The 15,160-nt window shown below is 48.0% G+C and overlaps 1 protein-coding gene across 4 annotated transcripts in view; it reads right to left on the bottom strand.

Annotated features, from left to right (window-relative positions):
* Positions 1–13,065, bottom strand: part of MEIS1 (Meis homeobox 1) — a 139,401-nt gene extending 126,336 nt beyond the window's left edge. For 2 of the 4 annotated variants that reach the window (XR_011651259.1, XM_024552708.3), the window contains exons 1-2: positions 3,104–3,859; positions 1,023–1,249 (exon numbers count right to left, since the gene is read on the bottom strand). Coding sequence is in view for 2 of the 4 variants with exons in the window: in XM_024552708.3 (XP_024408476.1) it covers positions 1,023–1,249; positions 3,104–3,115 (239 nt within the window). In the remaining 2 variants the exon portion in view is untranslated. Of the gene's footprint in view, positions 1–1,022; positions 1,250–3,103; positions 3,860–12,899 lie in introns of those variants that run through there. The other 2 variants (XR_008426844.2, XM_053924207.1) reach the window with 2 other exon arrangements.
* Positions 13,066–15,160: the final 2,095 nt, after the last annotated feature.

Here is a 15,160-nt window from a genome sequence, read left to right as displayed (position 1 = left end):
TTAGCTCTCTTAGCTCTCACAGCCCAGCTGGGAATTTAACAGTCTGGGGTCTTTTTCAAAGCTTCCCCAAATGTTCTGTCCCAGAGCCTAAACCATTTGCAGTTAAGGCTGCGGAGAGAACGCTGGGATTTATACAAACCCCTCGCACGAGGGACCAGAAAAATAAAGCAGGAAGGGTGTGCTGCTGGGGAGGGTCAGTGCTGCGGGATTTTTTCAAAAAAGAAACAAAAGTTGCTGCAAAGTCAAAACAGGTCACCAAATTCATGGACACCGTAGGCACAAGGCACTTTCAAAGGATTTTACCAGTCCAGCGTCTAAGGGAATGGCCGGGAGAACGCGGTGTGAACCGCAGCCAGAAAACAACACAGTCCGTAGCACCCGGCATCTACTTCTAAACGCTTCAGGTTTCGCCTTTGATCGCAAAGGACCAGCACGACGACAAGTTTCTCAATGTCTGTAACAATTCAGAGCGAGCTCCTCTCCCGGACTGCCGTGGCCAGACTTTACACATGCAAAGCTTGTTTCCCTTGCCTGACCTGCAACTGCCTCCCTTGATTTTATTGTGCGGTGGCAGAGCCAGCACACGGTGACTGAGTAAACTTAGCAAGTCAGAACAATCAGTGGCTTAAAAGATTTTCCCTTAAACTAAAAGTTTCGTTCCAACACAAAGGAGTCTACAGTTAGAAACCCCCAACGCTTTCCCAAGGCAGTGGAGCGAGCCAGCACTCCAACCCGCTGAGAGAGAGCAAGGGACCTTGGGCAACTTCTCCTGCACCGAGACCCCTTCTCCGGCACGGCCTCGGCTGAGCCAGACGCTGCTGGGCGGACGCGGAGTGTGTGGGGAGAGGGGAGCGCCCGGAATGGCAGGTAGCCTCCCTAAATTCTCCATGCAATACAAATGAAAAGTCACCAAGTAATGTACCTCCAGTCCGGAGAGCTCTGGCTTTCCCCTTACCAAGGGCAAAGGGAAACAAGGGAAGCACGGCTTCTCGGCTACCTAACCTGCTGCTCACTGTACCTACCCATAAATGGCATCTTTATCTCTCTTTAAAGCGTCATTGACGGAGGAACCCATGCTGGGGGCCATGGCGTTGGTGTGAGCTGTGTGCGGGTACTGATGCGAGTGCAGAGGAGGCCCGTGGTTCAGGTGGTGGACCGGCTGCATGGATCTGGCCGCATGCGGGTCCCCATACATCGTGGAGGGGATGCCTACTCCATCCATACCCCCGTAATGGGGTAGATCGTCGTACTGCATGACAAACGAGAGAGAAACAAGGTTCAGAAGGCCAGGCAGGCAAATGGGGGAAGGCAGGGCACTGGAGCTTATATAATGTCAGACCAGCTGGATCCTTCAACCTGGAATCCAGTGGCCTTGCATCTCTAAAGTTGAGATTTTTCATTAAAATAATTTTTAAAGTAAAGATTCTAAAGGATTCTTGGTGAGGCCCCGCTAGGATGAATGGTCTTGCCCTAACTTGTGCCCCTATCAACTAGTTCAGAAATTCAGAATCCTTCAGCAAGAAAGGAAGGAAAGAAAGGGAAGCATTCTCCCCGAGGGCAGAAGGTAAAATGTGCATGTCTCTGTAGGAGGAAATTCAAAATCACAATAATAAAACGTGCCAGGGCAGTGCAGCAAACCCACCTCGTTGCACAGCCCCTTCTCATCAGGGGGAATTTTTTAAAAGTTACGGTGGGAACTGCTTTGCCAGGCACGTGAATTCAGACAGGCTTCTTATTTTATTCCCCTGCTAGCAGAGGTTAGGCAGTCCTGCAAGACACTGCATTTCTCTTGCTTTCCAAGACAAACTCTGCTAAATTATACACAATTAAGTGGCCCCCCTTATAAGTGAAACTCAGAGAAGGCTAGCTTTTCTTGTATATTTCAGCTGAATTTAGAATTGGGCAATTTCCACCGTAATGGTAAAGAAAATCTACAGTTGGAACAGTTAGTTATTCTATTTTCTCTACTCTTAGGAACTTTCTCCCCAGACTAGAAGTCCAGGAGGCAAATGCTACTCATCAGGTTTAAAACAAATTCAAAAGCAAATGCACATACAAACTCCCATCTTTCTCTTCTAGAAAAACTACTTTCATATTGATTGTCATTATTTTGGTGTGCAAAATTTAGCTATTTAAATTTTCCTCATTGGTTCACTCCAGGCAAGTTTTTCCCCCCTCAAGATCTGCAGGCATCAACAGTGAAATGATTTTCAAAGAAAAGAGGAATTGCCACTTTCATCTCCTCGGAGCCAGAGGTGTGAAAAGAGTTTGGAAGAACGCTGACATTTGCTTGAACCAAAGGAGCAAAGAAAAATGTGTCAGCCTAGTAACTTTCTTTTGCAAACAGGGCTTTGAGGGCCAGGACACAAATTATGCAAGGAAGGCTTTTTGTAGATGCCCCTTTCTTTTAAGAAACTACCTCAGTTGGGTTGTCATTGTCTCACTTTACTCTCACTACATTTCCATTCGAATAGGAATATTGGGGAAATTAGTATTGCATTTTAAAAGTGAGTAGTTGTGTGCTTAGTATCCAATTAGTGCAGGGCTTGTCTAAGATAAACTTGCTAAGTATTACCTTGCATAAAAATCCATGCACATTAAAATTTTAAAAGATGATTGTTTTCCAACCCAAAAAACCGTTGTACTATGACAAAGTTATTTGCTTGAAAAAGCTAAATACTCCTAATGATATTAAAGATGAACTTAATCAATAACATCAGAAGTTTCTAGCTGTTCATTTTAGTTTATAAATAGCTCTAAACTTATCTGTTCTCTGAACGGCTTACATTATAGCATTAGGTATCTAGCGTTTTCTTTGTTGGTTTTTAAAAAAATTTTTTCGAACCACATGATTGCCTGAGCTTGTATTTTCATTTATATAGCTGCTGGTTAGGAATCTGTACAAAACTTGATTACTCGAATTAACATGTAACACACATAAGTCCACAAATGCATTGAATAAATACTCTCGCTTTAGGCCACGGCTATAGGAGCCTCATTCAAAAAGACAGAGAAAAAAAAAGAAAAGTTTTTAGCAGCGTCTTTCAGCCACGTTTCAATTTAATCTCACATTTGAGTTCCACAATTGTTTTTTAATACGTACCCTTTGCGCCATCGGCCTCCCTGGCTCCCTTCCTACTTCAACTTCTAATATATCCTCTGTAAGGCCAGTGTGAAAGAAAACAAATACGCAAACTCCCCCGGAAAAAAAAATTTTAAAGCAGGACGAAAAATCCCTTAACGTCTCCAGCAACGTGAGCTACTAGTCCCAGATCTTCTTCGGTCTACGGGACCTGAAGCAAAGCTCCCGAGTCACTGAGCATAAAAGCGCTCCGTTTCCAAGACAGCAGCGGGGGCAAGGGAAAAAAAAAAAAAAAAAAAAGCAGATCTTCTCTCCCCCAAAAATCAGTTTAAAAAAAAAAAAAAGAGCGCCCCTCAGACCCAACTACCAAATCTCATGGCTTTCTGCCACTCCGGCTGTCAATCACAGGCGAGGTTGTCAACGTGGTGAATGAATGATCATCCGCTCTGTCTTCTTCTGGTCAGAACACCTCAAATGTTAATATTCAAATGCACAAAGCCCTAGCGCTCGCTGCTCTTGAATCAGTCCTAATTCCTAATCAGTTGCTCTCTCCTCTCGCTCGCTCGCTCGCTCTTTCTCTTTCTCTCTCTCTCTCTCCCTCTTTGCAACTGCTGCACTGGAAGGAGATTAGAGGAGGAGGGTTAAAAAAAATGTCTGTCTGAGTTTGTCTTAAAGGAGCCACAATCGATGCTGCGCGCTCGCGGTCCCCGTGCGTGTGTAAAGTGTGTGTTGCACAGGCGGAGAGGTGGATTCCGACCCGACTGCGAGAACCCGGAAGTAGTGGTGGCCATAACAGGTCGCGTCTTACACAATGCAGCGGGCCGCGGCAAGTCGGCGCGCGGCGGGGGGGTGCGCCCGGCGCTCCGGCCGCGCCGCCCGCCGGGCCCGGCGCTCCGCCGCCCCGCACGCCCGGGCGCGAGCCCCCGCGCCCCCCGGGCGCGCGCGCACGGCCGCGGCCGCCGGACCCCGGCCGCCGGCCTCGTTCTCCGCGGTCGAGTCTCTCCCTCCCCCTCCAGACTCTCTGCCCAACGCTGACGCTTGAAATAAATCGGGAATAGACGCGGGCGGGCGGCGGCAGGAGTTGTTTTGCACGGGGCTCCGCGCACAGACTTCATGACTTTCCTCGAAATGATTGGGGTCTGCCAGTGTTTTGCGGGGCGGCAGGGGGTGAGGAGGGCAGTCTCCGATCCTCGGGACTGGAGACTCCGAGTCGAAGAGTCGAAAGGAGAGCGGGGAGGAGGAGCAGGGGCACGGCCGGGAAACGCTCCGCCGGGGAGCCCCGCGGGCGCGGGGTGGCGGGGCTGGGGCTTTCTGCAGACCGGCCGTGAGGGGGTTCTTTGTGTTTCTGTTTCAGTGTTCGGTTTTTGCTGTCAGAGGTAGACACCCCGTCCAAAGAGAGGGAATGCTTGCGTTTTCTCACTTTGAGGGTCTGGGCGACCCCACCTCCTCGCCCCGGAGACCCGCAGCCCCGGGGTCCTGCGCGAAGTGAGAGAGGAAAGGAGGAAACAATGAGCCGAGAGCCAGGAATGTGCCCCCGGCGCCTGTTTACAAACACGAAGCTATTTGCGATCGCGGGAAAGCGAAACTCGACGCGAGCTCGCTGCAGCCCAGACCTCGCGAGCGGAGCCGGGGCCCAGGGCCCGGGGAGCTGCGGGGAGGGAGGCTCTTCCTCCGAGCCTCTCCGGGGAAGCGGCCGTGCGCCCAGGGCGCGGCGCGGCAGGGCCCGAGCGTGCGGCTGGGGCTGCAGGCGCGCCGCCTTTGTCTTCGAGGCGCCGAGGGGCTCCGGCCGCGGCCGCGCTCGGGCCTGAAGGGACCCGGCGCCCTCGGCTTCTCCCTGGCGACGCCCCACGCCCTCCTCCTCAGCCTCTTTCCTCCGCACCCCAGTCCGCTTTCGCGTCCGCAGCCCCGCTCGGAGAAAACTCCCCGCGCCCAAGGCATTCACTTCGGATTCAGGTTTCAGACAAAAAGCTGCCCCTACCCACAACTCCGAGGCTCCAATCAGCCACCGATTTTAACTTTCTCCCTTTAAATACCTATTCTCTGGCCTAAACAAACAAACAAAAACCCCTTTTCTTTATTCTCCCACTCCGAGCTTGTCTTTTATTATTATATTTTGTGGTGCTATTTTTGTTTTTATATTTCGGCCCCCCCACTCTGATCTGCCGAGATGGCTCCGCCGAGCAGCTCCACCCGCGGGGCTGGAAGCCTCACATCCCCAACCAGGGCTCGCAGCTCGCTCGGCTCGGAGCAAGATTTTTCCTTCTCGCTCCAGCTGGAACCTCGCAGAAAACTCCCCCTGCGGTCGACTGGAAAATGAGCTCACCCAAATCTCGGTAGGCAGCGGTGGAGGAGGGCTCGGCCAATCAGGAGGCGCTCCCGCCCAGGCGGCCCTGCATTGGCTGTGGGGAAAATCAATTATCAAATAATCGATCAGCAGGGAGCTTCGATCTGCCGGGAATGCAAACTACCAGTCCGAATTCCCGCCCTGATGGTAGCCAAAAGGCTGACTTCCCAAAGCAGCCAGGCCCTCGCTCCCATCACCCCCGCTCTAGCCCACCCCCCCTAGCTGCACACCGAACCCTCGCACCGAAGGGGGCTGCAGGAGGGGGAAGACTTTCGAGAAACATTAGGGGGCCTCTGTCCACAGAGGTTGTTTGGAAAGGGTTAGGAGCTCTAAAATGTATTGAGGCCAACATGCGCAAACTAAGAGAGCATTTGCATCAGCTCGAGAGGTAGGGCTCAAGTTTCTGTTAAGTGGACTCTCGTGGATCAGGGGACACAGGGCGAGCATCGGGACAGAGATCTGGAATCAGGTTCCTCCAAGCGCACGTAACCTCCCTAAGCGACATCTATTGCTTCTTTCAGTATTGCGCACGAGTCAGCTCCCAGTTCCCCCTAGTAGTAGATAGTAGAGTTTCCAGAGAGCCCAGCTGCTGAGTTTTCTTGGGCTCCCGCACACCACTCCCGCCTCGGCACCATTCGGCCCAGAGCCTCAGACGCGCTTTCCCTTGAAAGAGTTCCGACTCTGAAAGACTCTCCCCTTGGATCCCTTCTCCTTCTCTCTCTCTCTCTCTCTCTCTCTCTCTCTCTCTCTCTCTCTCTCTCTCTCTCTCGTTTTAGGATCTTTTACTTCTCTCCACACCAACATGTGCAGAATTTTCTGGCACAAACGCACTGCTGCATCAAGCGGGAGGTGCAGGCAGGCCCGCGTGTCAAAGCCAAGGGGATCCGGGTGACTAACCAGCGCCTTTGTGCCACTGCCTGATATTCCCTGACAACGCCCCCCCCCCGCCCCCCACCAGCTCCCCCACCGCCTATGAACCTGCAAAGAGACTTTCAGGCCAAGATGGAACCTCCCGGTCTCAGGAAGGTGATTTCTGTTTATTTCCCGGGAAACTGCGCTGGCTGGGCCAGGCAACGCAATCCTTTTCCGATTATGGAGAGACCCAAGCTGGGCGGGATGCCTACAAGCCCTCCCCCGAACCCCAGCCCAGCCAACTGTGGCCAACACCTGAGCGCCCGGGGAGCGCAGCTCGCGGGGGTAGGAGCGCTGCCCCTCAGCAGGCCCTCCAGGCATCCCCGCGGCCGACCGTAGGGGGAAGCCAGGGGAGGGGCGTCAAGCCAAACCTCCACATGGGTGCATCTACGTTTATGATCTTTAAATGAAGTGTGAGGGAAATTGTGTAAGTATAATTTAACTCAGAGAAATTTCCTGCGAAATACATCTCGATGACCAGAGACTTTTAACAGCCCTAGGGGTTCTCCCGCAAGCCTAAGAAACCAGCTTGGAGTCACCTCAACTCTGCCGCCACAGTCTCAAATTTGGAAAAGGCCAGTGTGGGGCTTTTAAATATATATATAATCTATTTTGTATTGTTGCTTTCTGGTAAATGTTCCCTTTTGTTTTCTAGCAGAGCTGGAAAAAAAAAAGTTTCAGGTAAGTCACTCCTTTTCAAACAACCAAGAATTTCAAAGCACTGGGAAGACTGTTTTGCTCTTTAACTATCATGTGTCACATTGCCTTATAAATGTACTTTAAATTACCTACACACAGATTTTCGTTAAGGAAATAGTTTGTGTGTGGGCTTAAAGTAAACTCTTACTAGTTTTGAAAAGTGTCTTTTTTTCTTCCTTCCATCCCTCCCCTCTTTTTCCATTTATAACTGTGACCCTAATGCTATTCCTAGGCCTTTACGAGATTAATTCTGAACAATCAAGGGTCTAAAACACTTTTACAATGTAATTACAGTAGTACAAATTGTTTGCCCAAGCCTCATTCTGGATAAGGGTTTTACAATTAGCAAACAGTTGTTACAGTTGGGGCTTGCTGAGAGGAACTGCGCAGAGGACACGTCTGGAGTTGCAATCTGGTAGCCGTGAAAAAATAACCCTCCTTTATCAGGGTAGCAGTTAATCACCTATTAAAAGGAAAAGGTGAGGGGATGGTTCTAGGTATCCTAGTAAACTACTACGCATATTTATACCTGTGCTTTGACAGCACCTCGCAGCTTATTTCAAATAGTTGCTTTTTAAGGCAATAGCACTTCTATCTTGGGAAAACTTGGCCTGGTGAAGGGTTCTGGCACTTGCCTCTGGTTCGTGCACGTGGGCCTTCCGTACTTCGCTTACCCTTCATATCCCAGAGCATCTTCCCAAATATAGAGAAGGAGGACTTTAAAGAGGCAGTCTGCGGCCTATGTCTCCATTGTTTACACCCTCCTGCGAGGAGGCTTTTAAAGTAAGTGGTGCCTCTTTAGGCTGTTGCTACAGTCCTGACCGAGAATTCCCTTCTCATTTTCTGTTCTCCTATAGGGAATTGTGCCTTTGAAAGACCTATATCCTGAATTAGGCTTTTGTCCCCAAAGTTACACTGATGAATCAGCTCTAAACCCCTCAGAAATTGAAGAGGCACCTCTTAAGGTAAAATGTGTGTGTATTTGCCAGCCCAGAATAAACAAAAGCCTGCTAATCAATCGAGTTTGGCAGCTGTGTTCACAGAATGATAAGGGTTTATCATCTGCCACCTAACTTTCAGATCCCTGTGAAAATGTTGGGACCGCTCTTTCGGCTGTCCTGTGGTGAGGAGGCTTGTGACTTGTACCTCAAGACCTTTCATCCTCCACATCTCCCCCGCTGCATTAGCATTTACATTTCAAAAAAACAGAAATAAGAGCTGGGGAAGACAGTTTAAAGAAAAATAGATTTAAAATCTAGTAGAGATAATAGAGGAATGCTGGAGATAAGAGCCTGGATGTGATATGAGAAAGGTACCAAGAAGTCCAAGCTAATGAACGGCTGGGAGAAAAGCGAAATAAACGATTTTGAGGTCTGTAAGAGGGAGAAACCTGGTTGGGTGATGTGAAAGGTGGCTAACCTAGGGGATTAGGAAAGACGTTAATCAAGTGCCCGAGAGCCATCCGGGCTGTAAGAACTGGGAGATTCGTTTACTGCATTTTGCTTCAGAAAACAAAGAATGTCTGGGTGCAGTTCAGAAGTCAATGGGAGGTCAGCTCAGGCTCTCCGACTGTCCAAGGGAAGGTAGCTAATTCCCTGTATTCTGACTGGCTAATGCAAAAGTTAAGAAAAAAGGGTGGGGGTGTTTTCCTAACTATCTTTCTATTTCAAATCATTAAAGCACTTTGGTCTCTAGAGGGGGGAAAATTACACTGGTTAACATAATTACTGGGTCTGACATTTTCAGAAGTTATAGAGGTCTTTTATTAATTAAATGGAGGGTTTAATAAAATATTCCTAATAAAATTTATGGTTGTCTTAAAACTTTCTAAACAGTGCTATAAATTCTTAATAAAATTAACTGGGAAATGAGTTATTAGCCCACACTTTATCCACCCCCCCACACACTTCTACATAAGGAGTGTCTGCAAAATGAAAAGGGAGATAGAAGCCTTTAGTAAAATATAAATATTAGCCAAAGCCACACATTGTTTCAGAAGAGGCAAAGTTTCAACTAAGTTATTTCTAATGGTTCCATCCTCCACTATCCTTCAAAAGCTACTCACAAAACTTTTAGAGAATTTCTCCCCCTTTTCAGCTGCATATTATATGTTCATGTATAGCTAAGCTCATTGGAAATACAATGTTCAATTTTCTGTACCCAGTTACATGTTAACTTTAATCAAAAGTATAGATGCAAAATTCCAATTTGGAATTTTGAAGGTTAATATTGTAAATATGTTTTTTATCCATTAGAAGATAATTAAAAATGAAATGCCCTGTAACTTATGTCAATTTGATTTCTTTAAAAGAACTTTTAAATAAACTTCTCAATCACACTGCCCTGGGAACTCTTCACTTACAACAGTTGGTGCATTATCTGAAGCAGCATTTGTTGTGTAAATATAAAAACTTTTCCCTATCACTACATTTTAAAGCCTTGGCGAATTATCTTAAGTTTGAGAGACACGTCTCTGTTTCACAGATACAACACTGGCTGGCTGGCTGTTTAAAGTGAGCAACATAGTCAAACACTCCAAACCAAACAAAACAGCCTGGGGTGGATTGTTCCGCGTTTGAAGGCTTGATCTTTTGTGCCGTCTACTGGACAATGGAAAAACTACAGCCTCTGTGATTTAAACTTTTCTCCTGTCCAGTGTTTGGGGAGGGGGAGGGGGACGGAGGAGGTGGGAAGGGGAATGTGATTTGGTGCTGGTAAACAGTAAGAGAGGACCACAAGACCCAATTTTCACCCACATACAGGCCTCGCGGCTTCAAATCTTCAAATCCAAGTTTAGGACATTATATTCAGGGCAGGCACATCTCAACTTCTTGATTAAGGCACAAGGCTAAAACCTACATTTTACACAGCTGTGTTGTGTGTGTGTGTGTACACAAAGTCTGCTTGGGGAAGAGAAAGAGGGAAAAGGGTATGACAAGGTCAGCATCTCTGAAAGAAAAATATTGGTGGGTTGCTTGGCTCTAAGCGTGAACTGGCTTGGTAGTCAAGTTACATGTACCTGCTGCCAGATACTCCAGGATGTACAGGTAAATTCTTGGAATTTGGAACAGGACATTGTTCAGTAATTAAGGAAGAGTACCTTTATGAGGAGGGAAATGAAACTGGTAGTTAGAAAAATTTTGGTGCAGTTACTTTTTGGCACTCTTGGTTAAAAACATGAAACTCCATTGTTTTCACTTGGAGACCACATGTGTGAAAAAGTGAGGGTGAAATTCACAGTCAGATGCTTTTAAGTAACAGGTTGTTTGATATCCTCTTAAACATTTAAAAATATTGTATACATTTTGGTTATGATTTTAAAAATATTTATAGAGGTCTAGTATTATGGAAGCTTTATACAAAAAAGGCATGGGGCTAACTTTGACCTCCACTATTGACATTGTTTCTGAATAACCACAAATACCATACAGAAGTGATTTTGTGATTTAAGAAAAACATAAACAAAGCCCAATGCCAATAAAATGGAGAAGTCAAGATGATTTTTGTGAAAGAGACATAGACTTAGGTACAGGCTCTCAAAACCGGTCATCTGCTTTTCTGAAGTGAAAATTCCTTATTGAATTTTAATAAGACTTGGTAGCACATGACTCATTGTCAGGGTGCCTTTTAATAATAACCTAATAGTGAAAAGGCGACAGCTTTAGGGCATTTCATTGATGTATAAATATATTTCAATGATCGACTTCAAATACTCATTTTGAGGTGGCACTGTGTCAGAATGACTTTAAACTATTGTATTAAATATAGATACATCAGGGAACTTGGACTGACATTGACTGCTTAGAGCACCGAGACTGCTTACCTGGCGGTGTGAAAGAACAGGATGCTTTCCGCTGTGCTACAGTGCTGGCAGCGCTGGTGGTGGGGGGCCACGTCTTTTCAACTTTAGCAGAGTCAACTGAACTCTGAAAGACTATTTTATGAGGTGCTGTTTGGGTCCCTTGGTCCAGATTAAAACAGTAACAATAAGGACCCTCCTAAGAATAGCTGGAAAACAGAAAATTCTTACAGGAACCAATCACTAGTACTCACACGTGTGATGCACTCTAAACTAGCAGGGGGAGTACCAAGTGCCGGAAGGGCAAGAGAATGAGCTCTGGTCACCCAATGCAAACATTTACCTTTGAAGCAACAGGATGGGCCAGACTGCCCATGATTAACATTCAGATTCCACTGGTTAAAGGGGCATATTTTGTGAAAACCTTCAGGCAAAAAAATCATACTGATTATTCAAAAATAAATATTTTAACATTTCATTGAGCTATCTAATGAATAAGAAAAACACAGAAGGCTTCCAGCCGCTCAGAGAGGATTCTAGTAGCCTGAGCAACACAGAGAAGTAAAGAACAAGAAGCTGAAGGACGCCTGCCAAGTACTTATTTTCTTGTGAATATCTCAAAACATGCTTTTCCATGCCCTTATTTAAAAATGAAAAGTAAATATCATGTTTCCTTTTTCTTTTCCAAACTATTAACATCAGCTCAGTGTCTACTTGCTAAAAATCATTCTCCCAGCCGGTTTATGTGAGAAAGGGCCCATTTGAAAACGTATAACTAATGGGAAACTATGAGCCGCAAACAAATCGGTTCACAGCTGAGCTCATATTCCTGAGTGGGGTCCCTTCTTTAGAACTCAGCCAGGGTAACTTCCAGGACTCCTTCATGAGCGGGAGCTTTGCACCGCCGAGCGCTCAGCAGGGCCGCCCTGTCGCCTGTGCGTGCCAGGGTGCCAGGGCCCCGCGGCTCCCCGCCGAGCATTCTGGTCCCCGCGCGCAGAGCCCTCCAGAGGCCAGGGCCTGCCTGCGCTCCCCGGGCCCGTTCGGGATCCCGGCAGGATGCGCTTCCCGGTGGTGGGGGCTGCGGGCTCGGCGCACACCTGGCGTGGCGGTGGGGGCTGGGGAACAGAGGTTGGTTTGGAGCGTCGTGTCTCCCGGGGACCCCGAACCGTCTGAAAGAGCGCGTGAAGCAAAGGTCCTCTCTCCTGCCAGCGTCCCCTCCCCCATCAGTTTTGACAGCCCCCCTGTCTTCTCTCTGTGGTTCGCGCCAGCCCGCGCTGCGTGAGGACCTGCGGGTGGGGACCTGGGCCTCCGTCTTCCGATTCTCAGGGCCGAGCACCCGAGGGCGCCTTTCTTCTTTCTGGACCCGGGACCCTGGCTCACCCCACTTGCCTCTTAGCCTAATTCTGGAAGCTTCTTGCCCCGGTTCCCGACGGCTCTTCCCTAGGACAGCAGTGAGCCTCGGGGGTGCCCCCCATTCCCCGCTTTCCCCTCCGAGACCAAGAGTGCTCCTGGAGTCTGTTTGGGACGCGGGAGCCGTTGGGGACCCAGGGTCCCCAGTGGCCGCGGCGGCCCCTCGGAAGGGCTGGAACAAGCGCGCGTTTGTGGCTGGGGTTATTATTTCAAGTGAGCTAATGGGATTAGAAGTCGCGGGAGACCCGTGTGGGGGCTGAGGCTGTTCCTTCTCCCGCGGGGATTCCAGCTGCCGCCGCCGAGGATGGAACGGGCGGCCCGGCAGGCCCGGCCTCTCGCCGCTGCACCGCCCGCTCCGGGCGCCCCGCGAGGCGCTGACACCTCGGAGGAGGCGGCGCCCCCGGTCCCCTGCGGGAGGAGCGGCGGGAGCGGCTGGGGTTGGCGCAGCGAGAGGTTGGGAGAGGGGAAAGAAAGGAGAGGGACGCGGTGACGGCGACAGAAACGGACAGAGGGAGGAGGACAGAGCGAGTTGGCAGAAACAGACAAAGTCAGGAACAGCGACCCCGAGGGAACCTGGTCCAGCCCCGCCCGCCACCAGGACGCAGTGAAGCTGCTTCTGCGCACCCGGCCCCGCCAGGCAGGGGGAAACTCACTCTTTATCCCCGAGAGCTGCTCTCTGCTGCCGAGGGAGCCTTATTATAGACTTTTGCATAATTGCCCATTGACTTTCCAAAATAGTTCCGCAGAGCTGTTTGTGCTTCCACTGGTTCAACTGCGAACAATTCCCTTGGGGAAAGAAAAAGAAAAGTGTGTGTGTGCGCGGGTGTTGGGGTGGGAACACTCGGGCTAGAGGCAGACACCGCCACCCTCTTTCAAAGTGTCCCTTAGGCCGTCCCCCAAATGCCCGACTGCTCCGGGAAGTGCCCGTCCTAGCACCAGGAGGCGAGGTGGTTGCTGCGCCTGGTGTCCTTTCCACGGTCCCACCTGCCCCATCTGGAGGAACAGGAAGGTCAGGGCTGAGCGAAGGCGGTTGGTTCCATATGCCCATTTCACAGACGAACCTTTGAGACCCAGAGACGTTAAGTGACCGTGTCCAATTTTCTCTCTCTTTTCTTGATGTCTCAAAGTTCTTTTTTATCTAGTCCCGCATCTCTAAATAAAAAGACCCCAAGTACAGAAGGCTTTCCTACTCCATGTCTCCTGTCATAAGCTGGGGTGTGGGAAGATAATGGTCTTGTGTGAGTCCCCCCCCAAATGACGGCAACACTGAGTCCCTCTAGGAGAGCAGCAGGCAGGGGGCTGGCTGACCTGCGCAAGACCCCTCCACAGGGCAGGAAGAAAGGTGTGAGGACAGATTGCATTTGGTGCTGACGGTGCTGAGGTCTCACAGGCTTTGCATTTCTCTAACAATCCTCCATGCCCCAAACAAACAAACAACTCCAGCCTTTTTTTCATGACTTCCTGTGACTGAATGACCCTAAGCAAAAACTGGTCCAGGTCACCCCCAGGGCAAAAGCAAGGGTGTTCAAGGCCTTATTTACCCCAGGATTAAAAACAATATCCCCTCTAATTCTCTTCCTCCTCGGCAGCTTGCCTCTTGAGGATGTGAGAAGGAGTTTCGTGGAGTCTAAACAGACATAATACCCCATTGGGATGTTTACGTTTCAATTTTATCTCTGCTTCCCTGAAGCCCCTGCAACCAAGACCCAGGCTTCCAAACCCTTTACAAAGGCATCTGCATCTTTTGTGGGCAAAATGAATTTTTGAGTAGCCACTTTTAGTTCTAAGTAGTTTTAATTTTAGCTTCGAAGTTTACTTCTAAAAGAAATTAGTTACGTATTGCCCTCTTCTCCTCATTCCCCAATTATGTTTAGCTTTTCATTCTAAACGTTTTGTTACCTTGAATTTTGTCTTGATTTGGGTGTTTTGTACAGAAAACTTGATTGTAAGATTGTTATTTGCAGTACTCTATACATATTTTAGTTTTTGAAAACTTGGTGAAGTTTACTGATTTTTATATTTATTGAGCATTAACAAAAAATAACGTAACACTCTTGGAGGTTTAAAACTTAGTAATGGGGTATGCCCTGGCCTGGAAGCTGTGAGAAGCCCTGGCGTTTTCTCATGCACTTGTTGATCCACGCATCTTTCAGTTAAAAATCTTTTGAGGAACCCCGGCCTTTGTGAAAGACTGCCCTATCATCTATTGTATTTGCAGCTATCAGTATTTAGTGATTGTGGGCTGAAAATGAAGAGTGGTCTTGGAAACTGTTTTATCAGAAAAAAACTCTTTGCATGCACAAATACTCCTGGCCAAGATTCTGGGTAGAAGTAGTGAGTGGCAGACTGAGAATTGGGACACTCGGGTTCAAGTGTAACTGGGTCACTAATGCACTGATTGCATTCGAAAAAGTTACTCACCTGCAAGATAAGATGATTCTATTATTTTCTCCTCTAAGTGTACTTTAGATTCTTGTATTTAGAGATTCTGTATTATGCAATTAGACAGAAAATGTGTAGGTTCATAATGAACAAATAAGTTTGGTGTTAGGACATCACAGTAATACCTATTTCATAGTGAGTATTAAAGAATTGGATATTTTGGAATTGGATTGGAGAAGGTAATCCTAAAGCAATGTTTCTCTGCCTGGCTGTCAGACACCCTTAGAGTTTTTGCGCTGTGTTAATGTCCTCTGAATTACTATTTACTTCTTCTTTGAAAAAAAAAAAAACGTGTTATCTAAGGTAAAACACATACATGTATTTTAAAGTGAAACTTTGTTATAGGGTTTTGGGGGTATTTTTTTCTAATGTGAAATACAATAAGTACACTAATAAATTTAAGGCAATTTGCTTGGATATATGGTCCTAAGTCATCTTTCCCTCACTTTGGGAAGCAGTGATGAAAGACATC

The sequence above is a fragment of the Desmodus rotundus genome, chromosome 5 (genome assembly GCF_022682495.2).
Source record: "Desmodus rotundus isolate HL8 chromosome 5, HLdesRot8A.1, whole genome shotgun sequence".
Classification (NCBI taxonomy): Eukaryota; Metazoa; Chordata; class Mammalia; order Chiroptera; family Phyllostomidae; genus Desmodus; species Desmodus rotundus.
The sequence above is the reverse complement of the archived record's forward strand: the minus strand, read 5'-3'. Positions and strand labels throughout refer to the sequence as shown.